This window comes from Aulostomus chinensis, chromosome 4 (assembly GCF_037954235.1).
Source record: "Aulostomus chinensis isolate RoL2024-O1b breed Wild chromosome 4, RoL_Achi_v1.0, whole genome shotgun sequence".
Lineage (NCBI taxonomy): Eukaryota > Metazoa > Chordata > Actinopteri > Syngnathiformes > Aulostomidae > Aulostomus > Aulostomus chinensis.
The window spans coordinates 5,643,738-5,671,630 of NC_141323.1; the positions used below are offsets into that span (position 1 = coordinate 5,643,738).

General features: G+C 46.0%; 1 protein-coding gene across 4 annotated transcripts in view; it reads left to right on the forward strand.

The window, feature by feature from the left end:
* The window catches only part of ahcyl2b (adenosylhomocysteinase like 2b), a 36,482-nt gene that overhangs the window by 3,219 nt on the left and 5,370 nt on the right, over window positions 1–27,893 (forward strand). Inside the window, exons 1-13 of one of the 4 annotated variants that reach the window (XM_086201234.1) lie at window positions 17,321–17,578; window positions 18,952–19,063; window positions 21,887–22,030; window positions 22,510–22,610; window positions 22,704–22,806; window positions 22,902–22,996; window positions 23,386–23,492; window positions 23,829–23,945; window positions 24,109–24,172; window positions 24,521–24,609; window positions 24,702–24,772; window positions 26,412–26,506; window positions 27,009–27,107. In XM_086201234.1, the coding sequence (XP_086057360.1) occupies window positions 17,528–17,578; window positions 18,952–19,063; window positions 21,887–22,030; window positions 22,510–22,610; window positions 22,704–22,806; window positions 22,902–22,996; window positions 23,386–23,492; window positions 23,829–23,945; window positions 24,109–24,172; window positions 24,521–24,609; window positions 24,702–24,772; window positions 26,412–26,506; window positions 27,009–27,107 (1,248 nt within the window). In that variant the 5' untranslated portion in view covers window positions 17,321–17,527. Of the gene's footprint in view, window positions 1–17,320; window positions 17,579–18,951; window positions 19,064–21,886; window positions 22,031–22,509; window positions 22,611–22,703; window positions 22,807–22,901; window positions 22,997–23,385; window positions 23,493–23,828; window positions 23,946–24,108; window positions 24,173–24,520; window positions 24,610–24,701; window positions 24,773–26,411; window positions 26,507–27,008; window positions 27,108–27,893 lie in introns of those variants that run through there. The other 3 variants (XM_086201235.1, XM_086201231.1, XM_086201232.1) reach the window with 3 other exon arrangements.

Here is a 27,893-nt window from a genome sequence, read left to right on the forward strand (position 1 = left end):
TTTCATTCAAAGGGATCAGATTTATGTTGTTGTTGTTGTTGTTTTTTTTAATGCACTACCGTGATGTTTTTATACCAAAGAGGAGGCATTACTGAGTTTTGGAGTTGATGTGTTTTCTTCATTAATTCAGATGAAACATTAAGCTTTTGCAATTGATATGAAGACACTTTTAAGTCCATCAAGACTGAAATCCGTCCATTATATTAATTTAAATGCGCCGTCGTCCCTGCGCTCGTCTGATCCCCCTCCCCAGCTCGTGTCCCCTGGGACAGGAGGTTGCTTCCAGCCTATTTATAGATCACGAGGCACAGTGGCTCTTATGGCACACTGCATTATGCATATATGACCACAGCCTGGCCGTGTGCATCTGTTGTATTTTGCTTCTCCAGTGCAGTAAAGGGCAGTAAAGTACTGGGGCTGCTGCTGATGATGATGATGATGATGTGTGCAGGCAGGAAGCAGTGTTGACTGGATGACTGACCGGCTATCTTTTAATCCATGCCTTTATCATGTCGCTGCATGAGGGGATTAAAAGGCCAGCTCTCTGTTGTAGCTGGTCCAGATGTAAGCTTTTTGAGTCTGTGATGAGTTTCATTGTAACCTGCACGGATATCTGCAGCTTCTGGGAAGTCCGCGTTGAAGCCTGGAGCTGGCAAATGAAGGGGGCTAGCAAAGGACCCTGACGGCAACAGGCCCAGTTTCTCGGTTCACAATTAGTATTTTATCAACTGAGGCTGCGTGGTTGGCAAGAGCCTTGCTTCGATGTATTTTGTCACCAAGGTCACACGTCTGTTTGGCAGTACTCAAGCTTTATGTGAAGCAAACATAAAATAATCTCAGGCTCTCGGCGTCGCAAAGCAGTGGAGTGAGGAGGCGAGAAGAAGCTGTAAGCTAGAGCTGCACATCCAATCCCGACTCTGCTGCCATTTCTACTTACTTCACTACAAACTTAGGAGAGTTTCCACAGATGACAGTTGTCATAACTTCCCCGCAAGCTTCTCATTCTGTCATGGCAGCAAGAATCGGCAGCCCTGAGTGGTGCGCTAACACTGCAGCCACACGGATCCGAGTGGCCCTCCAGAAAGATCCTGCGTAGCTTCTAACGCTCCCAGTGCTCGTTTTACTTGTGAATGCAGCTGAAATCCCAGCACAGTGGAACTCCCATGCTTTCCCCAGAGGACCAGCGTGTGTCGCGTCTGGTAAGGCTGCATGACAGACATTCATGTGTTTGCTGTATAGTTGGCTATCTTGGAGGGAATGGTCGTTTTTGTATAATTGTTCTCATTTTTTTGATAGAGTTTAGAATGTCTTTGCTGTTATTCAAACAAAGTTGTTTTCTTCAGTCTGTAGACGATGCGTAGGCAGGACCTCCCTGCAGCCCAGTTCAAACGGTATGTCGACACCTATTTAGCTTTTGATTATATTTGAATATTGTTTCCTTATGGCATTGCAAATGGCTGTGAGCCATATTGTGATTTTGTAGTTGATTTATATTCCTTATACAGCCCTATACATAAACCAGCGTAATCTGGACTGGTAGAACTGGAACCCCTCATATCTGTGGTGGTGTACTGAGGAGGGGTCACAAGCTCAGGGATAGCTGGTGATAAACAGTTGATCCAGGCAGCTTTCACCTTTGAAAGTGCCGGCTGCTCTTTTCCAAACAGTTTAGAAGGCAACTGAACTTCCCAGATGGTTTCTGAGAACCAGACGGTCCGGGATCTTCAGGTAAATCATGATGCCGACTGAAACCTCCTTCCGCTGTCTTTTGACGTTTTGGAAAACTGAACCTCCCAGTAGGTTTTACCAAAGCATGCATGCGCCGTGATATTTTTGTGCGATTCCAAAGAGCTACTTGTTCATAAGATCATCCCTCTTTGATGTAATGTTATGTCACCCACTAAGCTGGTGTTCCTGGTATTACTCACTGGTTAACGAGCTTAGAGTGACCTGGGGCTGCCCTTCTTGGGACTGTGCAGAAGAAGAAGTCTGATATTCATAAAGACATCAGTGTAAAGGTCAAAACCAGCACGCGACGTCCTCTCTGATTGGGCGTGTGAACTGTTTTGTGGGGCTTCAGTTCTCTTGAGTCAAAAACTGCATGTTCACTGGTCATCACTCCTCTACTGGTTGATTCCATCTGATGGCTTCTTTGATGTCAACCAGTTTATCAGCTTAACACGTTGCTTCACTGCAGTTGTTCATGTTCATGGACAAAGACATGAATGAGTTTGTTGCGAGTCTCCTCATTGGTTCCTCTCATTCTTATGAATGGCCAACACTGTTATCTTCATACAAGATCCCTCGGTATCTTCATCTTCACCTTCCTTGGAACACTTGGATCATGTGCATGGTGTTAAGCAGACTCTTTCCCTGATCGATCCTGTCGTCTTTCAGCATAGTTCCTCGGTTGTCGTAGACTAACCTTAGCGAGGTCTCATTCTCAGGAAGGACATTTTTTTCTTGCAGTGAAGCCACACAACGATCTAAGAGTGGGTGCCATCCCCTGTCGGGAGGAAAGTCTGCAATTATGCACATACTGAAGTGTGAAGAAACCCAAAGGCATGCATGCATCTTTTGCTCTGCACTGATGGGGGGAATTTAGCACCGTGGTGTCAGGTTTGATAGCTGCTCCTCCAAGAAACAGACGAGGAGCACTGGACCCACTCAGTCCTCAAAAGTGGCCCACTGTCTTTTTTTTCTTGTTTTCTAGGACGTTAGAAGGAGATGTGGACAGTCTAATGACACCAGAGTTAACAAAATTACATTGTTTTTATTTGAATAAATAACATTAAGCATCGGAATGTACCTCAACGAGAGCGGGTGAGGCCAGTGAGGATGCAGAGGAGCATGACTCCTTCCCCTTCCTTGAGGAGCAGACGAATCTCTCTGCAGACAATGTCTCTCGTCCTCCACATGAATAAGAGAGCTGCAGCCTTTTCAGGGATTCTACCTTGAGTCACACAACAGTGACACGTGACAGTGGAGGACAAATCAATACTGATAACTGAGAAAAATGACTTTATATCCACCGACAAATGCGACAAAATCCAACCACAAGTGAATGCAACTCGTCTGCAGGGATGAACCAGGTTCACAGCAACGTTCCCAGCCTGGATATGTGGCTTCGGGCCTCCTCACGAATCCTTCAAGAGCCCCAGAATAAAAAAAACAAAACAAAAACTTAAACATATCTCAACGCCAAGACCTGTATTTTCATGTAGAAGAAAACATTGTAAGGGATGGTGGGAAAATGCAGTTGATGGTTTTTCTCACTCCTTTTGAGGTTACTACGATATGGAAAATAAACTGAAAGGAATCAGCCTGGTGGAGCTGCTTGGCCTACCTGGACCGCCAGAGCACCCACCCTCCTCCTCCACTCTACTAAAGTGCTCCTAAATCTGCCTGGCGCAGTGCTACAGGCCCCCGGAGAACCACAGCAGCCATCCGGCGGTTGCGTCTGGGTCAAACCGATACGCTTCACTTGTCTGTGGACCTGGTCGTGTAGTAGGATTTCACAAAGTGTGCAACAGTGTCTTTTCCTGTATTGTACGGGGAAGCATAATCTCATAATTTGATGAAAAATCTCATCCATGGCCGGGATTAAGTTAAATGCCTAACTCACGGGCAGGCAGCAGACCAGGGATCAGCCCCGCTGCCGAGCTCCAACAACATACCCTCACTAGGAATTACCACCAGACACTGAACACAAACAAAGCAAAACCTCAACAGGAACTGTGATGGAAGGCTGAAGTACAAACAGAGACACTTCCGCAGAGGAGGTTGGAATGACTAAGACAAAATCTACAAACGGTAAATGAGAGAAGCTCAAACAATCAAAACTTTGACTGAAAAACTGTCAGAGTACTTGAAATATTTCCTCAGATGTTGTTGGGACTCCACATTATTCCCATATTCAGACTGAGTGGGCTGTTATTACTGCATGGTGCCATATTAGATCAAACACTTGTGCTGACAAGAGTTCCCATGACTTATTGAGTCATGGAGGATGTTGATGTTGAGGTCCCTGTTTGGGTCACTGGGTCTTTACTCATTTGTGTGAGTGCATAATTAGGATGTTAATGATTAATGAATGATCAGTAAGTTAGGGGTAAGAGTTGAAGCAACCAAGACTGGATTGAAATGGCAACACACAAAACTGTTGCAGCTGAGCCTCCTGCTGACATGGGTTTGGTTTGGCTTTGCAATATTTACTCTTGGGTGGTTTCATCCAGCTTTCTCTTTGTCTCCTTACGCTCTTCTATGGGTGTGACATCATCACACCCCATAACTGTCTCCAGCTGTGCTGCAGAGGGCGACTTAGGATGCACTGCTGGTGCGTTGCGCTGGCGCTGAAAACACCAGTTTGTCTCACCCCCAGCACGCTGCTGCTGATCCCTTCATCACCGCCCAGACGGGTCCCTCTACTGGTTTGGCACGTAGTAGAGCTGCATGTTCCTAAAGAGATCGCAGCGGTCTTTCTCAGAGCTGTGACCACAATTTCCCTTGTAAATTAACATTTTTTTTATGATGATAAATATTGATTTCAGCCGGTTTTGTTAGCCTCAAACAAATCACCCCAGGCTGCATCAATGGCAGGCTTGTTCCCATGGAGTCCAGATGGCTTGAACTGACCTCTACATCCATTGCTGTGCTTGACATGTACCTATTTTTGTATTTTGGAGCTGTACCACCGTCAGTCTGTCGAGTGGCTCTGTCTTGGTGTCTGACATGTGGCTTTTGGGTTGCAGAATTTGCTTTGTAATGGTGATAATGTGATGTTACTGACGTAGCTGTGGCTACCCTCATTCACCCATTTACACACACGCTGATGGTGGAGGCTGGCATGTGAGGCACCAAGCTACACACCAGGAGTAATTAGGGGCTCGGGATCTTGCTCAAGGACACTTCCACACAGGTCTCCAGGACATGTGAGGAGCAAACTATCTGCTTCCCAAGCTAGGCTGTCTTGATTTTGTGTGTGTGTGTGTGTACCTCCCTGATCCTGAGTGTGCAACCCACACACATCAGCAGCTGTGATATCCCAGTTGAAACTCATTTCCTGCCTTGTCATCACACCTCTGCATCATCGAGCGTCAGCTCACTGACGAGTTACATGTCTCTCCATCCTAGCGCTCCTTCTTGGAACAGTCAAACGAGAGGAATGATGGGAAACTGAAAGCGTTCTCTTCTCCTGGAACCCATGTGGTCGTCTGAAGTCAGCAGAGTGGGAAATTCCACCCCTTTGCTGGAGTTACTTTTGAATGAGTGAGTGGGCGCCACCCTAGCGTGTGTGTGTGTGTGTGTCACTGTGTACACATGGCCACTAGCCTTCAGTGTTGAGATTACATGAGGTTCAGTAGACAGTAGTGGACGTTAGCATTTAGCTCACGATGCGCCATGACGAGGAATGCAACCCCTTACTCGAGCACTGCCGGTGAACAAAGGGCCAACATTGTGTTCAAAAAGTGCTTCCTCACTAAAGGACCCTCACAAAGCCCCAAACTGATATCCTCACACCCGTCTGTCTGCACCGCTTCCTGTTAGCACGGCCGAACCGCTAACCCCCGGCAGACAGGCACGCTGCAGCAGTTGACACCTAACACAGATGCACGTCCGAGCAGAAGAAACAGTATTTAGGTTCTACTAAATTTTGAGAATGTGAGAAGGGAATTGAGTAAACTCCTCTCACTCTGATCAGAAATGATTAACGTCTGGCTGGAGCTGTGCAGCCATCGCTCCCTGACCGCAGCAGTAGTGGTGCTAAGATCAGCAGGAGTGGAAACATGACACCCAGGTGGTCACGCTAATTCTTACCTTTTTCTAGCGCAATGCTGTGACGCACTTTGTTTTTGTACAAACACTGTAATCGAAGTGTCCACTGCCCAGCACTGCTGTTACCCTGCACATGCTGCTGCTGCACCTTATTGTTATGCAGGCTGAGCCGCATGTGATGGATCCATTTTTACTAGCATCAGCTCATCTGTTCAAGCACGTTCACGATTCTGAATATAGCACAATGGAGGGACAAGCACAAACACACTCGCTCCTTTTACTTGTGTTTCAAAAAACAAGTGCATGCACAGTAACAGCGTACATGCTTGGTTGTGTTACAATGCAATTAGTCACATTAGCAATGCTTAAGTTTACCAGTCCTAATGCACCCTAACCAAACAATTAGCAGTGTTGATTACCACGGGGGGGGGGGGGGGGTGTTGATGAGCTTGACAAATGCTGGGTGTTTAGTTGCACATTCTGAAGTGCATTAGAATTTTCTGTGATTAAAATCCAGTGCCTGTAACAACATTATTTCACTAAGTGCATGTACTTGTATGAAAGCCCACTCTCTTAACTGCTGCCGTTTCTCTTTCCTGCTATGATTCTGTTGCTGTAGCTTTGCTGTGAAGCAGTTATTTCAGGAGAAGATTTCTAATCAAACTTTTCTGTTTTGCTTGTCAAAACAGAGCAATAATCTGGCGTTAATAAATAATAGCGATGAACAACAAGCCATAATTCAGCTGAGCTAATCTACCGCGCTTTATTGTTTTGACATCAAAAGTCCAACAGTTGGATGGGAGATGGGCAGCCCTCCATCGATAGTCTCAGCAAAAACCTAAAGCTCAACAGCCACAACTTCCGTTGTAAAATAATTGTCCGTGTAGGAGAAATGCTGATATTCTGCTTTTAGAGATCGGTGACATGGTGTTGTAAACCCTGCTGACTACGTGCCAACAAGGAGGAGGTGTTTCACCACCTTAGCTTATTACCAAAAGCGTTGCCATCAATCAAGCTTACAGTTGGAATTTTCTTCAAACGGTGAATTTCCTCACCATGTTTTGTGCTTGTTGCCAGCATCAAGTTATCTGGAGCTTTGGTCAAGAGGATTTTGTTAAAAGGAAATGCAAACCAGGCATAATAGACCTTTTGAAAAAATGCTTCTCACCTCCAATTAAACATCGATCCCACAATGGGTTTAATTAAAAAACAGACCTGTTGTGTGTCTCAAGTCGTTGGGGCTCATATGCATAAAAGCCATAAAGTTGTTGATCCAACAATGTATCAAGTGTTATCTATGGATTTTTATTTTTTTAATCTCTGAGCATTACAGCAGGAAATGACAAGTCTGGGAGGCAATTGACTCAAACGGGAAGGACACTTCTCCCTGAGTTGAGCCCTGGTCCAACCAAACGGGCAAGAAAACTGGCAAGTAACGTGTCAGTAAATTGTTCACTGCTCAGTGCCATGGGCGTGAAAGATTATGTTTAAAATAAAAGAAATCAAAAGGCCTACAATTCATCAGCAAAGCTTCATTTGGCCTGTGCAATTGTTCAGTTCTCATTTGAATGTATTTCTTGTGATAAAAGCTTGTTTTTGAAGGACATGAGACTCTTTTCCTCCTCTTTATGAGATAAGAGAGCAAAGGCATTTAAAGGAATTAAAGTGCAGTGAAGGCACCAGCCAGACTCTGGTGGTTGCTCTCCTCTCCCTCGCTTTATTAGGACGAAGGTTTTGGTTTAATCTGTCACTGAGCCCCATCGTTCATTGCCGCTTCTTGTGCAGTGTCAGTGTCCCTGGCTTTTACATTTACCATCGGGCCGTATCAGAGGACAAACATGTTCAAGTGGGGGGTTCTCGATGTAGATGGCCTTGCCTGAGTTCTTTCTCCTGTCTTAAGAGTCAAGGCTGGTGGCCCAGTATGCTGGGCTATCTGGTTAAAATGTTTTGGCTGCATAAAATGCTTTGGGTTTATTAGGCTGCGAGATTCCCCTTTGTATCGTGTATCAGTCTCAGCAGGTGAGAGGCGCACTGTTCTCTCACTGCGAGAGAGACTAAACCTGTGCATCACATTCATCCTATAGCTAAAAGCTAGCACGTAGCACACCATCGCAGCGATCCACTTCGTCCTCCGGCTCCTATGGTGTCCCCTGCATCCACTTGGGACATGTGTATCGCATGCTTCTGTAGGCGCAGCACTTGTTGCATGATGCAAGTGACACAAGAATTCTGCAGGATTGGTTATGCGACTCTGCTGTAACAGGCTTGCTGGCCAACAGTTAGTCCAGCAGCAGGTTCTCACCCTGCATCATAACATCTGTACATGAATTCTCACTGTACAGGCGGATGCTGCATGCAGTGTTCAGACTGAGAGCGTGGTGGATGGCTTCCCCTCGTGCCACTGGTGACGTAGCTGTACTGAGTAGTGAAGCCCTCTGTTGGCATGAGTCAAGCCTTTGGCAATATATATACGTGTGTGTGTGTGTGTGTGTGTGGGCACGTGTTAGCCCACTGGTAGTTGCGTGTGGGCTCAGTAAGTGCCAAGTGTATGCATGGTAATGAGTGTGTATGTGTGGCATTATTTACAGTTTGAGCACTTGTCTGTGTGTATAAATCAGCAGGGCCCATTCTTACATCACTGCAACCCTCAGGGCAGTATGCTGCACTCAGATGCACACACACACACGCACGTGCGCATGGGGTACCTCATGCTAGCTGCTTCCTCTTGGTTTCTCCTCCTCCTCCTGGTCAGAATTCTTCGCCGATTGGATGGGACTGAAATTGAACCCTGTCTTTCAGGATCCTCCCTGCTAAAGCCTGAATCTAAGACACGTTAACTCCATGTCCCGTGTTTCTCTTGCATGGAAAAAACCCTGTTGTCCTGTGGATAATTGCATGTACACTCAGTCCGGTGTTGGTGCAGACCGCCATATTGACCGGAGTATGGTAATGGCACATCAAGGTCATAAGAGCTGGGTCACACATACCTCCCACAGTCGGATAGATACAGACATGTGTTAAATCATCGTGTGTATTCTTGGAATGTCACACGTGTGTGTCTTTACTTGTTTATTTTCAGGCTGCTTTCCACGACAGCACACACTCTGCCTTTTCATCTGTGTGTTGCCAGATGTTCTTACATTTGTAGTCATCATGGCGCTAGGCTATAATAGCATTCTTACTCACAATTGCAACCCAGTGCTTGGGCTTCATCTGTAAAAACATGGATGACCTTAAACACATTTTAATTAAACCTAAATGCATTTCTTGATGGGAAACATGAACCAGAAGTACTGCAGATGCTGTTTTATGACACGTACGTCATGGCAAGGCTTTGTGGTACTGCCTGACACGTGCGTTCTTTAGTCATTAAATCAAACGAGGGGACGGCTTTGCATGATTTACATTCCGAAACCACAACACAAACACAAATCTAATTGTACTGCTCTTGAATCTCTGGAGCCAGCAGTCATGCAGAGGCAGCGCGGCCTGGAGGGTGGCAGACGCTGCTATACTTGACCGTGATCACAGCAGACTCGATTGTCCGCTGATGTGTCAATCAACTGCTGTGGGCACTGTCACACCATTGTGGAGCAAAACCAGATGATAACCAAAGATGTTCACAAGGTGATCGTACCATGTTGGAGCTCTGAACCAGACCTGTTTTTCGACCTTGCTGTGGGAGGATGCTGGTGAAACATAGCGTGCCAAGAATGACACAAAAATAAATGCAGTGGGAAAACCTCTGTCTAGTTTAAGCTATTCTGGCAATATCTTTTTCATCTTTGGACTTAAATGTTATGCAAGTTGAATCACAGGGCATTGTATCCCAGCTGGGATTGCGTTTGATCAAGCTTCAGTAGGGAAACGGGGAGGTCGTGATAAAAGGCGGCGGTCGTACGTTGGACTGCTGGTGGATAGACACAAGTAGAAAAACATGGGAACTGCTCCATCTCCTATAGTCTATTTTAGTTTTTCATGTAGACAAGCACAATGGAAATCCAGGAATAGAAGCAGAAAGCGTTGAGGAACATGCCCAAAATCTTTGATGTGCCGTCCAGGTTTTTTTTTTAATGTAAAACATGCACATAATAAACTGTGGTTTAGTCTCACTGCTGCTGAGTCAAATAAGGAGCAAGGTTGTGCTTGTAGATGAGAAAATGGGGAGGGAAATGAAGGCGATGGACCAAAATGAAGTGAAACACATTTCAAACGTCCACTGCTTCAAGAACCAAGGCCCCGTGACAGTCAGGAGACATCAGAGCAAGGTGTCTCTGCTGCCGACCAGGCAAGAGACAATGGGGTTGCTGCTATTTATTAGTGCGCTGATTGATGGACTTGAATTAGATGGAAATCTTTGTGGCCACAACCAGTCTGGATGTGTGAATGAGACGGAGGTTTATGGGTCATTCAGGCAAGGGGCATGTCGGGCATCTACAGACATGAACACCCACACAGAACTGGAACTATTTTCTGCGGAAGTGCAATACTAATTCCCTGAAATGTGATCGACCATTTCACTGATGATCTGCACATGTTGATTGAGAAAAAAGATTTTAACATCTTTACTCATTTAGTTACTTTGTAAGAAAGAAGTCATGTTCAGAATGATGTCGCTACCTCGCGGCTCGCCTCCTCCTTTGACGTCGCTTTCTGACATTTTTTCTGTTTTTCTTGCTCTGTCTTGTTTTTTTCTAAATTACTCCCAGATTGTTGACAGCTGCTCTTTAAGCGTTTGGATTTGGGAATGAGACATTTGTTTGTGGAGTTGAACCATTAACAGGGCATGTTTCTATCTCCTCCCTTTGAGCTGGTCGTTTTTAATGCAATCACTCACTTTTACAGACGTTTGCCAGACGACATGTAAACAGAAAGCTATTAAAAGCGCCTTGGCACTTGGATTTGAGAGGACTCACCCTGGCACAGTGTGTCTGATCTTTTCTGTCTGTCCCTTTTTAAGCTTTGTAGTCATCAACAGCGACTGTACCTCGGCTGCCATCACATGAAAACTTGATGAATGCTGGCTACAGAGTTTTGTAGCTGGAACTTGAACAGAAGAACCAGCTGTCTATTAGTGGTCAAGTTGAGTCCTGAAGGTCAATTCAGCCTCCTGATTTTTCTCAACTTTGATATGTTGGCCTTTAGAAGGCTGTCGTGTTGCTTATAGGACACCTTCTTCCACCGCCTGCTGTGGATCTGGGTTAAAAGCATATCACAAGACTGGCTGAGCGGTTTGGTGCCAACTCAATCATACCTCCATTATGATGATACAGACTTTATGTCTGTCTGGTAATATGAGATTTCCTGACCAGTGCCAGCTTCCCAGAACAGCGATGATGTGTTGACACAACACTTGAAATACTAGCAAATTATCCTGTCAGTCAACGCTGGTTGAGCTGTGTTTTATGTCTAGTGCTTCTGACAGTTTATGGTCTTATCCAGAAGTTTCTCCACAATATGTCATCAGTGAGGTTGTGACATTCAGCACGTTATAAGACCAAAACATGTGTGTATAGTAATGTTACACCATAGATTAAAAAGAGGCCTGTGAGGACAAGTTAACAAAATACACAGAGCAGAATGATTCGACCGGGTTTGTTTTTGGACCCAGTCCTGCCATGAGCCTTGGCTGGGACTCTGGTTGCTCGTGTCCCTCCAGAGCAGACAGAGCAGCAGTAAGGAGATAAACACCCGGCGTCCCATTGGCCCTGAGGGTGAACGCTTCCTCACCCATGTCTCCCTGCAGGTTGACTCACCTAGAGCCGTGCGACAGGTCTCTCCTGAGCCAAACTAATTGTGTCCTGTGGAGCTCTCGTACCCAGTCTGATGGACACAGTCTGGCTGACATCTCAGTGCTAATCTGCTCAGTAATGACATCATCCAGCCACAGAAGGCTGCAGGTTTTCCAAACGTGTGTTTGCTAACGTTTGAAACCATCAAATGTAGTTTGTGCTGTAGTTGAAACATTTCTAATGAGACATCCCCAGTCACGGAGGTTTGTACCCAGACGTCCCTGCTACGCTGCAAGTTACGATGTCACGACATCTCCAAACTTCCTAGGTCCTTTTTTTATATTAAATGATAGCAGCTTTAAGACACATGCCTCATGGAACTTTTCATGGCACTTTCATCTCACCTGATTTGACCTAGCAGAACACCTACAGTTGAATAGACACGGAAAAGACCGTGTTTCTTTTTTCCCTCCCTTCAGGGTTGAGTTTAATGAAAAGGGCGTCGCTGTCATGACGCAGCTGCTGTGGGGGTTTTCTCATCTGACAAATGCAAACGCGCCGTTGGACTCCGGGTCACTGCAGATGGGGTTTCTCACGTCGCTCTTTGCTGGAGACGATGATCTGTTGTTGCTTTTTCAAGTAGTGGGGTTTATTGTGTCAAGGGTAGGTTCTTTGTTGTTGATTCCAATACTGCTGATAGACAGGAATCTCTCTAACAGTTGAAATAAATATCAGTGCTCTATAGCCTATCAATGCATTTCAAAATAAACCCCTGCGGCACACACAGTCTTCCTCAGAAGGGACGACTTGTCTCTGAAAGGAGGCACATCCAAAGGTTTGACAGCTAGTCTGGAGTGTTTCAATCTGATTTCACGAACAGAAGCAGGACTCGAGTCTGATTTCCTCATCTTAGTGCTTTTATATTGATACTAGTTATTCTCTCTCTCACTCCATCTGTCTGCTGTCCTCACTTCACCAGACGTCCCTGTTGTGTTGGCGAGTAAAGCCTCAAACATCAACCGCTGCACAACATGACACTGCAAGCAAATGACTGTGTATCAATGCTTTTTAAAGTGTGTTTATGTAATGAGAGCTGGCACATCGCTCTCCTTTGGCTACAGTGGAACCACTGGGGTTTTTTGGTCCAGCTTGTATCGTCAGGCAAGCACACAAGTTCCCCCTCAGGCTTGAAAATGAAGAGGAATGAGCCTGGAGGGGCAATTTCACTGCAGTAATGAATCAGTCATGCAGCCTGCAGGGCACATGCAAGAAAACATAACTAATTGTATGACCTTGTTGACCGGTTGGAGGTGATGGTGCATTGTGGGATGCTAAAACAGGCACTGTAGCAACTGTTCGTCTACATGCCTTCTAGATCATGCTGAGCTGTAACGAAGTTGTGATAACTGCGCCTGCTGAGGGAAACCCAATATTTCTTCACTCCTGATAAAAGCTTTCAAATAACCAAATAGTGTCCGTCTTTATGGTGGACAACTTATTGGATTTGGTTGGGAAGAAAAAAGGAATTGTGTGTCGAAGAGATGTTACTTTGTGTCTCTCCTCAGGGCTTCAGGACTTTGGAAACACTCTCTTTTGTGACCACCTACCATGTGTTGGTCAGTTTTAGACACGGTCATGGAATGTGTGCATGTACATCAATAAAATCGTTAGTCACACCAGATTTGACTAAAAGTGCTGACAAATGTCTACGGGGGACCAGCGGACCTTAGACCAGGCTGACCTTTTGAGGCCCAAGAGGCCCAGCGCTGTGTTGCCGTGAGGGTCCGTGCCTCATCCCATGACCCATTGTGTTTGATTAGGATCAGGTTCCTTCCTATGAAGGCTTGGAACCATGCAAAGGATGAATTTCTTCTGGTCCAGAACAACTTCAAACAAGCAGGCTGTGTCAGCTCGTGAAAAACCAGTGCAGGGATTTATGCTTCATAGTCGTGGAGCCAGTCAGTTCATTTTTAGAAACTGATATGTTCAGATCATTGGGGGGAAAAAAGGCAGTTCAAGTTGGACACATGTGGAAGAAACCCTGCAGTCAACAGCTGTGGAGGCATGGCTGTATGTTTTCCAACACTTTAGCATTTTAGCTCGTGTCTGCTTAGTCACAGCTGGTTGTGCAAACATTCTTCTGTCATTCTTTATTGAGCCTCTCTTAACGGGCGGATTCTCACCACCATCCTCTATTTTGTGTTTGTGCGTGCGTGTGTGTGTGTGTGTGTGGGGGGGGGGGGGCTCAATCAACACTCCCTGGTTTAAACAAAAGCCAGGGAAATGCTTGTGATGTCAGTATTCACGCACACTTGCTCACCAATGCATTTTTGTCCAGTCGGTTTATGTTTTAGTGACATCAGGGGACGCCAGTGGTGGAGTCACGGTCCCGTCCTGTTGGACGACTCCTGACGCAGACCGTTTGAAGGCATACATCGAAGATTAAGTAGCTTTTGATGTGGGGCCAACACTCAGACTAATCTTCCAAGATTTTTTGACAGCTTCTGGATGCACTGCTTCATCCAGACTGGCGCGCACAGACATTACATTATCGCTAAACATTAATTTTTAGTTTTCTCTCGGGCTCGTGCCAAAGGCTGTTGAGTGCAGCTGGGAAACAGAGGCTCTGTTCCTTTGCTGAAAAGTGTTTCTGGAAGAATTGTTTGGCTGAGCTGATGTGTGGAATAGAGTGGAACTGGTGATTCACCGTGAACTCCTCGGCCTGCTCCGTTTTGTTTTCTCATCAAACTTGTGTAAATGTGATTTGATGCAACTTTCCACCTGTATTGAGCAGGTAAATCAGAAGTAATCTTGCAACAATAGGCGATGTGCCACCTCTACCACAGGGGATTCAAGTTTCATACCCAAATACCTGTAACCAAATCCCTTCTTGGTTTGCGTCTGTAGTTAACATTTGTTCTGTCTCAGTCTGAGCACGGTTTGGGCCGGCGGCAGGAAGAATCCTTTCATGTTTGGGATTTTAAAGATTGGGTCGTGAAGAGTTTATATTCCCATTAATCAAAGCTTTTTGTTGGATTCGAACACCATGAGGAGAGTGTGTAACCTGGTGAGCCTCAGGATGAAGGAGGGGAACAGAACATCGAAGCACTCACAGGTAATGACACGCATGGTGGTGGGGTTCTGGGCATTCAAAGTTTTATTTATTATTTTATAATCACCAGTTCTTTCTGTCTGGGATAAAATATCTCTCAACTTTATAGTGTGTGTTCTCTGATATGTGACAGCAGAGCAGATGTCTGATGGGTCAGTGTGACCAGTCAATCCATTCGTTACTCAACAAACAATTGAGACTTCCAGTATGTGATAAGACACTTGTGACGTTCTTCTTGAAGGTCCCTAAATACATGTATTTAAAAAGTTTCCAGTTGCCCTTGTGAGTAAAGTTTGTAGGGAAACTCTACAGTATCACAACTCCACACATGTGCTGCTGCATCTGTGGCCGTTTGTTTTCTGTCGCTCATCTTGCCCAGAGGGTTTCTTGTTTTTTCACCAGGCCGGGGCAGACGTTTCCGTTACCCTGTGTGGCAGATTTCCATGGTGTCGTGCTAGCTTGTTGACTGGAAAGAGATCCCCTGCCTGTCCTAGAACATTACAGCTTAAAACGTTCAAGCAACACCATGCATTTCCAGGGGAGCCCATGTTGGTTTGACGGCAGGAGTCAGGATTTACATGTTCTGGTATTTGCCCCATCGCTGTATCGTATCACTGAGTTAAATAAGCAGATGAAACGCAAAGCCCCTGTTTGTGTGTGATCATTGAGGTCAGTGCTTAATGCCACTTCAGGGATTTTAGTTGGGACTAAAAAGATAAGTTACCTCGGGGTCACACGTAGACCTCCGTCTCTGTCCTAAGCCAACACACAACTGCTGTCGTGGTTTATTTTTCCTGTCAAGTGTGGGTAGAAGCATTTATCTTGTGTTGAAATGAGCTGAGTTATACATGTTACTGAAGGATGGACTACCGCTAATTTACCTTTGGAAAAATATGTGCATAAACTACCTTCAATGCAAACCCTTTTCCCTGCCAAGTTCTGCCTGGTTACTTTACTTAAAGAATTGAAATGGACTCTTTGTAAGAGCTGCGGTTAAGCTAAATTAAAACTAACTGCACTGCAATTACAATACCTGTCAAAATAAATGTTGGAAGCATTGCTATAATGGGGAGCTTCTAGAACTACAAGTGTTCTGCGCTGGACTGTCAGCGCGATGATCCCATGTCCTCCTTTTTTTGACAGTAATACAGTTTTTACTTTTGGAAAATAAAGTTTCAACAACTTAAGTTCTGGCGCACACAGGAGGGGGAAGTGGCAGTCCTGTGTGAGTTCCCATGTGTCTCCCAATACTGTTAGCATCCATTATTCACACGTAATTTGCCCCTCAATCAGTCACCATCAATAATGTAGATGAGTCCACCATTAGGTTGAGAGAGAAAGTTAAGAATAGAAAATGTCAAAGGAGAGAAGTCAAGTTTGAACTTCCTTTCTTAGGCCTTGTACCCCTCATGGGGCTTAGGTCATCAACACAGGTTCTGAGAGCACCCTGGTCCAGAGCCAGGCGCTCTGACGGTCACCATGAGGCCATCATCCGGGGATCTGCTTCAGGACTTGGCTCCAGGTCTTGTGTGGTCGTCCTCTCTTTGTTTGCCCTTTGTAGTTTCATTGTGGTGTTTGAGGCTGGTTGGCAGGGAATCATCGCCACCGCTGGCCACCTATTATTTGTCCCCACAGCTCCATAGAAGTAATGCAGTAGTGCCGTAATGTACAAACATGGGCGGAGTGTCTCCATTAGTTGAGTGCCTTGCTTATCCTAAAGTCGGCTCAAGATAATCTGCGTTTTGTTAAATGAATCCATGCATAGGAATAACGTTTCATGTCACACTATCTCATAAGAGCGCACTTCATTTATATCAACGGCCGCCTCAGTCAGTGCAGGGCAGGAAGCTGCAGGAACAGCTGACCAGCGTTTGGCTGGCAGGTTGCTGTAAGCTGCCGTGGATCAACTCATTTATTGACTTAAATATTGCGGTTACCTTCAAATGCTCTTAGAGATGCTGCTGACAAATGCACAGTGAGTAATAAAACTCTGGAGATTCACGTCTTGTTTGCCGAGCTCCAAGTGTAAAGTCAGGAGTAAAATCCTCTACTTTATTGCACACGTTGAAAGGAAAAATGAAGAACAGCAGTCCTGAAAACGAGTGTGAGAACAGAATGTTGTCATTTCTTCCCCTGCTCTGGTTTACTTGAGCAGGAATAATCATAATTGTGCTGCAGTCCATTGTGTTATTCCCCCTGGCAGCACCCGCTGTTCTCTGGTCTGAGCTAACTAGTGGTAATCTTGTCCCCAAAAAAAACATCTCATAAGCCCCTCTATCCCCTCCTTCTGAGCTCCCAAAATGACCTTCAATCCTTCAGTGCAACTCTGAGCCTGTAAAACCTCTCGTCAAACCTCCAGTCCAAAAACCTGAGGAGACCTCTCACTTCCAAAAAATATGAATGCGGATTCTTCTGTGTGGATCTGGGCAAAGAGGCTTTTATTTAATTTTGCGCCGATTTCTCCTAAGTTATCATAAACTCAAATAAGAACCCATTACTTACCTGCTTTATTGTTGGCCCTCAGTTTTTCAGTGTCATGAGACTTAAGCAGGTTACACACACCGTAACCATCTTAGGTCAGCAGAGGTAAAGCTTAGTTTTTGGGTTTGATACCGATAATTCTAGGGCTCAATCTCTTGAACAATCGACAATCAAGCAAGAAAACAGAGGAAGGAGAGAGGGCACAAATGAAAGGAAGGGAAACAATTCATTGCATTGTGTTTGGCGGCTCGTGTTCGGACCAGTTTGGGCTGGATTGCAGCAAAGCAAAGACCGAAAAGCGGCAGAGGGAGGAAGAGGTAGCCTATGGAATGATCTGAACTAGAAAGGCCAGGTCCCCCTCAATGCCTCGACTCAGACACACACCGTACTTGCTGTTTCATCACGCCACCCACACGCGTATGTGGCAATGCTGAAGAAGAAAAAGAATAATGGAGGCAGTGAGCCCTGTGTGAAAAAGGTAAGCGGAACCATAGCAAAAGGACAGCTGGATCTGTGACACCGGGAGTATCTGGAGGTTCACAAATCTCTGGATGCAGCTGAAAATGGACAAAGGAAGCAAGCTGCTTGCTGGGAATATTAACAGTGGCAGTTATGGATTTGCGATGTTCGAGCTACTAGTTTTATGAAAGGGCATTTGACTAAATTATCTTTAAGGGTCATCAGGAAATGGGTTGCTACTACATGGTGTTGCAGAGATGACTGTCCAGCATTCCCACACCAAGCGGTGCCTCTTCCTGTTGCTGGCTGACTCAGACCTGACCAGAGGATCATTATTCACTCCGTGCCAATGGCGGCGTGCAGAAGCGGAGCAGGACTGCATTATTTCAGACTGAAGAATTTCCTTGACAAATGATCAAATATCTGGTGTCTTGTCGAGGAACTTTATGATCAAATACTTGAAAATATTCGCTCAGACCGTGTTATTTTGTTCTCAAGGAGAACTTTTTTTCATTATGAATGAGGAAGTAGAAAAGGTTCTATCAACTCTGAACGTTTTCATTGGAACTGTGGTGCTGGCGCAGTGTCGCTTCTCAACACACACCTTGACAGAGTGGTTCGCTCTCATTTGTGGGTTTTAGTCACACACACACACACACACACACACACACACACACACACACAGAGGCAAAAACAAGTGCACAAATCACTTCAAACACCATCACCTTTCCCCCTTGTCGTGGTTTTATAAGCTAGCCTTTTATGAGTGAGCTATAACCTCTCATAATATCTGTAGCTGGATTATGATGCGGCGGGCCATTGACTCCAAGGGACCCTAAAGATAAAAGGAGAGACTGACTCATGGTCAGTGTGTAACGGGCCGTTTCAGAGGGCCGACATGAGCTGTTGTACCGTGTCTCAGCTGTCTGTCTGTCTCTGGTTGATAACGGCCGTCTTGTCAGTGTTTAGATTTTAAAAGTAAGAACGAACTCCTACCCTGGAGGCGACAGTATCTTGATTCATCATCATCAGCCTTTTTATCTCGTTTGTCCGTTCATATTTTGAAACATTTTGTCTTAATTTAAGTGGCCTTTTGACGACTGGGTTCATACAATCTAACGTTGCATTCATCGGTTCTACAGAAGCCGACTCCCAGCTTCACGCACAGCCAACTTCAGACATCCGGCCAGTTTGGTTTGAAGTTTGCTCAGCTCAGTTTTTAACATCCCGTCGTAGCTTCTGAGCAGCGCTCCCTCCACATCCTCTGGACGCTGCAGCTCACTATTCCCTCTCTAAAGTTACGTGATGAGAAAGATTTGTTATTCATGTTTGATGTCGATGCAAATGTTGCCAGTGACTGAGCTCTCACTGACTGAGCTCACTTCTAACCAGCAGATCCAGTTTGCTGACCAGAAACAGGAGTTCAACAAGCGTCCCTCCAAGATCGGCCGGCGCTCTCTGTCCCGCTCCATTTCTCAGTCCTCCACAGACAGCTACAGCTCAGGTAACGACACACACTCTCACAATTACTGCAAGCTTCTTATCGGACACGAGGCATATTTCCATGACCTTTTTACTCCAGACATGAAGACGGTATTTCGCTGTGATGATGCACTGGTCCGCGTCACGGGCTGGATTATGTCTGGCTCACCTCTCTCCATGTCTTGGATTCTCATTCTCGCACTCCGACACTGCAGTCCGTGTGAAACTGGAGCTCTGTGTTGGAGGATTAGCCTGCTGGTGGTCCGCTGACGGACGTCAACCGATTGCCGAGAAGTATTTTAATTAAATTGGAACTGAATCTGCATCTTCAACACCTCAGCGGGGAAAGACGAAGAGATTTTGGAAAATAGTTTTGATGCCAAACTTGTTGAGTTTGTGCACTTGATGGCTTCAGGACTGCAGCCCTAGATTATAAGTGTGAGCACTGACAGTAGGAGAGAAGGAATGTAATTAACTTGTCTGCACTGTATAATAAATGTTTCGCTCTCGTCCCGCTGTTTTAGTTCCCCTTGAGATCAACCCAATCATGTCTCATCTCGTTGCTGCCCCATAAAGCAAAGTAACTCACAAGTGAACAAGCACGGTCAGCTGCAGCCATCTTTTCCCTCCTGCACCTGAAGACTTTCCTGTTTTCCCTTCAATGGCTGCTGTCATCATCTTGGCACGTTCCTCCTGCAATCCAGCATCTCTCAGAACAAGTTCTATACTGCCCTCAGAAAACAGCCAAACTCAAGAAACACGCCAGCGACCCTGGCAAAACTAGAGAGAGATGTTGAGACAAGTCACAGAAAGCCACACAATTCCTCAACTTTTCATCTGGTGTCTTTATTTTCTGCACCAAACCCCAGAGAGTTGTATTAATACGCAGTATCTGTATCGATAATATCCTGATGACACCCATCCCTACCTGTGATTACTGAATGTTTAATGGTCAATCAGGAGGAGTTACGATGACTTGAGTCAGCGTCGGGGTCGTCCACAGGCCGATCTCCCACCGCCACCATTAACATGATGAATTAATCTGTGAGTGATACTGCTTGGACAGCATCAGTAAGTCTGGCAGAATATGATTGACACACAGATGGATAGCAGATGGACAAATGGACTCTCCGTCAGTGTTAGTGGACGGCAGTCATGGGCGGGTGCTCCCAGCAGGTCACGGGTGATTATAAAAGTCTGAGTACCGGGAAAAGAGGAAACATTTGTTGTCCGGTGACCTTGCGTTGGCACATTTGGAGGCTGGCGCATGGGTTTGTAGGGTATCATCGCCAAATATCCTTAGCTGAGAGGAGGAGCTCGTCTTTGTGTTTTTAAAATTCACCTTTTCACTGCTTGTAGTCGTTTCCTCAAAAGAGCCGAAAGTGAAACGCAATCTGAAAACAAGAGGAGCGTTTTTAAAGTCCCCTTTGTCAGCGTTTTGGTGGACTACCTGATGTGTTTCACAGTTTTCGGGTGTTTCTCCTCACTCTGTTCTGTTTGTGGTCCGAGCTCGGCCCTGCAGCTGCCAGGTCGAGACTGAAGGACTCCAATTTTGATCTGGAGTCTGGAAAACGGTGATGAGAGCACTCGATCTGCACTTTCCTCTCCAGATAATTTGATGAGCAGGAGTTTTGTGCTGTCGCCGGCGTGCTATCAGAGCTAGGAGCCCTTTGTTAAGTAGGAGAAATGTTGTCAGTGCTGCAAATATTAAGTCAGAGCTCTGTTTTATGCCCCCCCACCCCGCCTCCGTCTTCTCCCATAATTCCCTCACCTGAGTGGTTCTTATTTCTTTGATGGTTCCCACAGTGCGCACACCAGTAATACTTTTCCCAAGACCGCTTTGGTGTAGATTTTCTTAGTCGAGCTGTCAGAGTCGATGAAAAGTATAGCACGTTATGAATAAGTGACAATTTTTTTAAATGTAAAAAAAAAAAAAATTGCGTCCTTCTTGGAGCTGGTTAGGATTTCATCCGCGTCTGTCAGTCTGTCAGCAGGATTATACGATGGAGCAGCAGAGGCCAGCAACCAGCCTGGCATATTTCTGGCAGATCTGTTAACACAACCAAAGCTTCTTTTCCTTACCTTGGCCTTGGTAGACAAGTGCCCCCCCAGGGCGTGTCTGTCTAGTCATTCATTCATGTGTGATTGTTGAGTCATAGATTGGCAACATAGAAATTTGTCGAATACTTTTTTTTTTTTTATCATACAGAAGAGGATGATACAAAAAGATCCTTCCCTCTCCTGGAACACTGAATACTCCATGTTTTCATTTTCTGTGTTTCTTTGGCTGTGTCCCAGAATCCTTTGCAAGTATCAGTACTTTCGCCCTCACAACCCTTCAAACCGCCCCCCTCCCTCTCGCCCCCCTCCCTCTCTCCCTGTCAGCACGGATGGGAGATTTCAAAAGAAGATTTCTCCTAACTGTACACTCGTGGATTATTTCCCCCTTTTTTGAAGCCTGTCTCTTCCCGGCCCAGTACAGCATGTTCTTAAACTTGAGTATTTTTACAGTGCTGGCAAGACGACAACTTCTCTCAGATACTGATCTCTGGTCAGGTGGGGGGGGCATCATGTACCTGCTGCAGGTACGTGTGGTGTCTCTGTCAAGGTCACAGCCTCTGTGCTTTATGTACCTGACTTAATCCGTATTTATGTGAGTTTCTGCCTACTTTGCCCTGCAAGTGCGCTCAGTGGGGAGTCACAGTTTGAAGATGGCTTCATCATCCATTAAGAAGCTGCAGCCTCACAGTTTTATGAGCTCTGGCATGTCAGGCACATTGTGTTTTATACACTCGGTTCAAGAGGCCAATACACTGACAGTAGCGGTATCACTGTATGTTTTTAGCGGCGTCGTACACGGACAGCTCCGATGATGAGACGTCTCCTCGCGACAAACAACAGAAGAACTCCAAGGGCAACGGAGACTTCTGCATCAAGAACATCAAGCAGGCTGACTTTGGACGCAGAGAGATCGAGATTGCTGAGCAAGGTTTGTGTGTGTTTTCATTGTGAGTCCCTTTTATCTAAATCTGTGTTATTATTTCTCCTTTTATCTAAAGAATATTAAAGAGAGAGGTGGTCTGAATTCAAAGAATAACTTAACGGTTAGAGGGTGGTGAATGCAAGTCTGTGAATGCGCGCGCGCTGCGCGCACACACACACACACACACACACACACACACACACACACACACATCCCTGCTGCCTCCTCTGTGCTGCTGGGAGGCCATATGTCCCCTGCCGCTGCAAGTGAGAACACCATTTAAACACACAAACATAATATTCCCATCCATAGCTCATCGCTGAACTTCCAGTGAGCCTCAGCTGAACCCTTCAGGCTATACACACACACACACACACACACACACACACACACACACAATGTCCTTCGTATCTTCAGCTGAAACACTAGAGGATTAAATTCCTTCATTCGCTGGTTCTCTACGTCTCTGTCCCCTCCCCCCACAGAGATGCCAGCCCTGATGGCTCTGAGGAAGCGAGCCCAGGGGGAAAAGCCCCTGGCCGGTGCCAAGGTGGTGGGCTGCACCCATGTCACTGCCCAGACTGCTGTGAGTAGGAATGCAACAGAGCAACGCACAGTCCCAAGCCAAATACCTGCGGAGTGAATGAAATGATTGACGACTCTTCTTCTGCTCTCTCAGGTGCTGATGGAGACTCTGTCAGCTTTGGGGGCTCAGTGCAGGTGGGCCGCCTGCAACATCTACTCCACGCAAAATGAAGTGGCTGCTGCCCTGGCAGAAGGAGGTGAGACGCCGTCCCACCCTGTTCCTGTCACGGTCACTCAGCACCTGACGAGCCTTTCTGTCGAAATATATTTAATGCGTCGTGTCTCTGTCAAGGTTTCAGTGTGTTTGCGTGGAAGGGCGAGTCAGAGGACGACTTCTGGTGGTGCATCGATCGCTGTGTCAACGTGGAAGGCTGGCAACCCAACATGGTAGAACCCCGGCGTTCTAATCTGCTCACTGTTTCATATCAAAACCTTTCAATTATTGTGGTCTGCTTTTTAAAGGGACGTCAGCCACTGAGCTGAGCGTGCTTCAAGTCTCCCTCTCTAAACCAAGGGACAGCATCGGATCAGGTGGTCCGGGTGTTTTGGCTGATACAAGCAGCCGATGTAGAAGCTACTGGTGCTAGATTCCAAGATAAAATGATTTCTCTGATGATGATTGGTTGTCTGGGTTAGGAAAGAAATCAAAAGCGCATGTTGCTTTTTAAAAAAATGATTAATAAAGAAGTAGAGAGACATTCGGAATTGGAGAAAATAAATAAGGTATTTTTTCCGTCTCTTTGTATCTTCCCTCTCTCTTCCTGTCTATTTGTCAGATCCTGGATGATGGTGGAGACCTGACTCACTGGATCTATAAAAAGTACCCCAACATGTTCAAGAAGATCAAGGGTATCGTGGAGGAGAGCGTCACTGGGGTGCACAGGTAGGACTTCCAGCAGGCCTGCTGGTCTTTGTAGTTCCCAGCAGCTTGTATCTAAACTTTAATCACTGCTCAGCCCAGAAAACCTCCTCCTTGATGAAGGGGAACGATGCAACACTGGCAGGGAGTTGGTGTGGTCACATCACCACCTAGTGGCCGCAGGTTTTATTAACAGTATCAAGTCATTACACAATTGCAGCGTTGCAGTGCACGAGTATAAAAATAGAATTCTTGTAATGATACTAAGTTGATAAATGTTGAAGATTAAGTTTTGATGCACCACTGGTGTTTTACTGACTCTTATCCTTGTGTTTTACGTGTTTTTGTGTGCGTGTAAAGGTTGTATCAGCTGTCCAAGGCAGGGAAGTTGTGTGTCCCAGCCATGAACGTCAACGACTCTGTGACCAAGCAGAAGTTTGACAACCTCTACTGCTGCAGGGAGTCCATCTTAGACGGGTACAGATACTTCAACCTCAGCAAAATACCTCTTAAAAAAAAAAACAAAACCCCAAAACAACCTCCAGCATGTTTGTTGTTTGATCGTGTAGTATTGCAGGGCAGATGTACCTACGACCTTTGAGCCGAGTTGGTATTAGACTCACTCTGTCTCTGCTTGTAGCCTGAAGAGGACCACTGATGTCATGTTCGGGGGCAAACAGGTGGTGGTGTGTGGCTACGGAGAGGTGAGGCTGACACACTCAGAGGGCCGGCTCCTCGGCCCTGAATACAAATCAGACTAAATTATAATAAAGGTGAACATGAATGTACTTGAAGTACTTTACTGGAGAGCTGTGTGCTCAAAGAGAATCATGGTGACCGGCTCTCAGCCTGCACTGTACACGTCAGCACTGTTTGGCACGTTTGTGGTATTCAGATGCTCAGTATTGTTTGTCTGGTTCGCAGTATAAATCAGTACTTTGTAAATTTTGGCATCAGGTCGTTCCAGCTTGAACTTGACTTAAAGCAATACGCCACAACGGAAGTGTTGACGCTTTGTTGTTCGTGTTTCTCATCTGTGTCTTCATCCTCAGGTGGGAAAAGGTTGCTGCGCTGCCCTCAAAGCGATGGGCTCCATCGTCTACGTGACGGAGATCGACCCCATCTGTGCCTTGCAGGCCTGGTAAGACTCAGATATGCGAGTTTCTTTTGGCTCACAGGGATTTACACGGACATGAGTTTTACCCCCTTCTTTGTCTCTTCACCTCATCACAGCATGGACGGCTTCCGGCTGGTAAAGCTCAACGAAGTCATCAGACAAGTGGACATCGTCATCACCTGCACAGGTTGGTCCGCTGCCCGTGTCGCTCTTGAGTTCAGTCTCCAACGACAAGAATGAACGGCAGCATACAAGATGGTCATATTCTACTCCCCTGCACATGTTCAGCAGTCGAGTCAGTCAGATAATTGTGAGCTCCCTTTTTCATTATTCAGAAACCCGCATGCTTCAGTAGCATTTTCTGTCGCGATCTCTTCGCCATAAAAACGTGCACGGCTCCTGACACCTGAGAGCACACGCTCCTTTATCCACCCCAGAGTTGTTTCAGTGCTGCACTTGATCCGCCGGTCGGTTACTGCTGCTCTGCTCTGGCAGTCTCACAGGTCACAGTATACTTCATGCCCCACTCTGACATTATAGATTTTTGAATAGTTTATTTGTGTTATATATTTATATAAGGCTCTGAAGTGATGTCATTTTCTGACCTTCCAGACGGTCTGAGGTGCTGTGGTATTTGCCTGTTCAGCCATTATACCCTCGTTACTGCTCATGTATCAAAAATCGTATTTGGTCAATATCTTGAAAGTCCTACGTCAGCCTGTGTGCGTGTATTGACTCCATCGCCTCTGTCTCAGTTGCTGTATCAGTCACAATTACACCATGTAAAGCAAAACAAGCTGACGGTGCTCGTCAGCCCTCGTTGCTGTGGTAACAGTACACAGCATATGTTGACAAAGCAGGAGGGCGGAAGAATTGGGATTTCAATTCTTTCAGGGAAAAATCACGCAGCCCTTGTCGGCATCGGCAACACAGAGAAATGCCTGAATTCCTCAGCCCTACTGGGGCTGAAGTTTTCGAATAATTCGGCTGCACAGTCTCTGGATTGTGGGCTAATCGCCTTGCAGTTGCAGTCGCTACACAGGGATTTGTCTTGTTGGCTCTTGTGTTAAGATATAATCCATTGTTAACAGTGGAGCATAAATAAAGCTTGTAGTCTGTGTGTGGGGAAGGTAGAAGCAGAAAGGACAGTAACTGTTCTGCCTCCCTGTTTTATTCCCGTCTGTGTAATCAGTGTGAAGGGTTACTAATGGAGCGCTCAGCTCAGCAGCCTGAGAGTTGTCCTGATCACTTAATTAGAGCAGAGCTCCACTTCATCCGCTCACGTCGCACAAGTCTCGCAGTCGTTTAGGGAGAAGCTGCTGTGGAACAGGAAGAGTGTTTGTTCGGATAATACTACAATTATGAAGTTGAAATGAACAAATCAGGACAACGTGGCCATGAAGCTCAATCGTTGGTGCCCTGCAGCCCAGTTCAGAGAGCTTGTTGTGGAGTCACAGTCCAGCTGCAGTGAAGGAGTCAGGATGGAGGCTGAGGCTTTCGCAGGCGCGTGCTGTTATGCAGGTACCTGAGAGGTTTGAATGATTTGACCTGTTGGAAGACGGCGTGCAGCTCCCGTCTGAACGCATCCAGACAGCCGGAATCGTTGCACGGAAACTAAACCTCATTTTTAAAACTTAATTAACTGAGCCTCATTGTTAGATGAGAAGTCATTAAATCAAGTACAGTAAAAGTTTTACAGAGATTAATTAACCTTATTAGGCTCTTTGCAACACTTCATCCGACAAAAGCTCAAATACGCTTTGTTTCTCTCTGGTTTTTGCTTTCTCACCGTCGATCCTCCTGCACGTGTGTTCTCTGTCCATCAGGCAATAAGAACGTGGTGGTGCGAGAGAACCTCGACCGCATGAAGAACGGCTGCATCGTCTGCAACATGGGACACTCCAACACTGAGATCGACGTGGTCAGTCGCCCGCTTGTTTCTCAGACAGGTTTTGAATATTAACGCAGAGCAACAAAGCCTCAATCGATTAGAATTGATTCAGAAGAGCAAATGCAACAGAACAAACTTGTGGAGGATCTGGAAGCAGACAAACCCCAGAATCACCACTGTAACCTGTCATTGCTTGAGATAATAGGACGTTTCCACATTTGAACCACTTGCATCCAAATGCTTACGTTTTACAGTCAACAGCCATCAAAACAAAGAAATAATAAGAGTCGTTGAGCTCTGGCTGCGTTTCTTTTACATAAGCAGCGCTACACTTGTAGGAATGGAGAACGAGCACGATGTGCCTGAGTCGAGGAGGAAGGAAGCAGTTCAGATTTGAGAGGAGCCTGTGAGTCACTCCACGCCGAACTGGAGTGCCGGGAAGGAGTCTGTCGTCATTTGACTGTTCATTCCGACAACATTAGAGGTAGAAGACAAGTAAATATTTGCTGCTGATGGCGTTCTCATCCTGCAGGCAAGCCTGCGGACTCCCGAGCTGACCTGGGAGAGAGTGCGTTCTCAGGTGGACCACGTCATCTGGCCGGACGGCAAGAGGATAGTCCTGCTGGCTGAGGTAGTCACAGAAACAACACCATCACCAAACAACCAGGAATTTGACTTCTAGCATCGAAATGGCCATCGGTGGTTTTCTGTACAGCTCGTCTTCATGAATCCTGTTGGTCATGATACTGTGGTGAAATCAAAGCAGCTGGAACTGAGTCCCAGTTGTCATTTTTAGGTATTTGAGTGTTGATATTTCAGACTATCGCCCCCTGCTGGTTCAGAATCATTTCCTCTCGCAAGTGTGCAATGCACATGCTAGTCTGCTGAAGCCCTCCTAGTTTACGTGCAATTTTTTGCCCAGATGCAGTTGGTGTGTGTGTGTGAGTTAGTTAGTTAGTTAGTTAGCTAGCTAGTTAACTGGTCCAGACAGGCAGAACCTGCTGTCTGCTGTCTGATCTGCAGCAGTTGTCAGCCACATCAGCCCCCTCAGCTTCCCCTCCATGTTGCACTGCATTCCACAACAGACCTGCGCCCCAAAGCGGTCTCTTATTTTCAGGGAACAGGAGAATCATCCTTAGCGTCTTCTGAAATGACGAGTTTTTATGAAGCCAGTTTTGTTTAAAAAGTACCTGATTTTTACATAGAAAATCAATCAGTCAGTTCTCAAAGAGGAGCTCATTTTCATTCCTTTGTAACCGTGTCACACAATCCACCACTACACTGTCATCAATTTAATGATACTAATCAGAGCCAAAGCAGAAACACAAAGACCAGCTGTGGCGGACAAGACGGCTGCTATTAATGTGTCGCAGCGCAGCGCGAGCACAGAGAGCAGCAGACATCTTAACGGATTGCT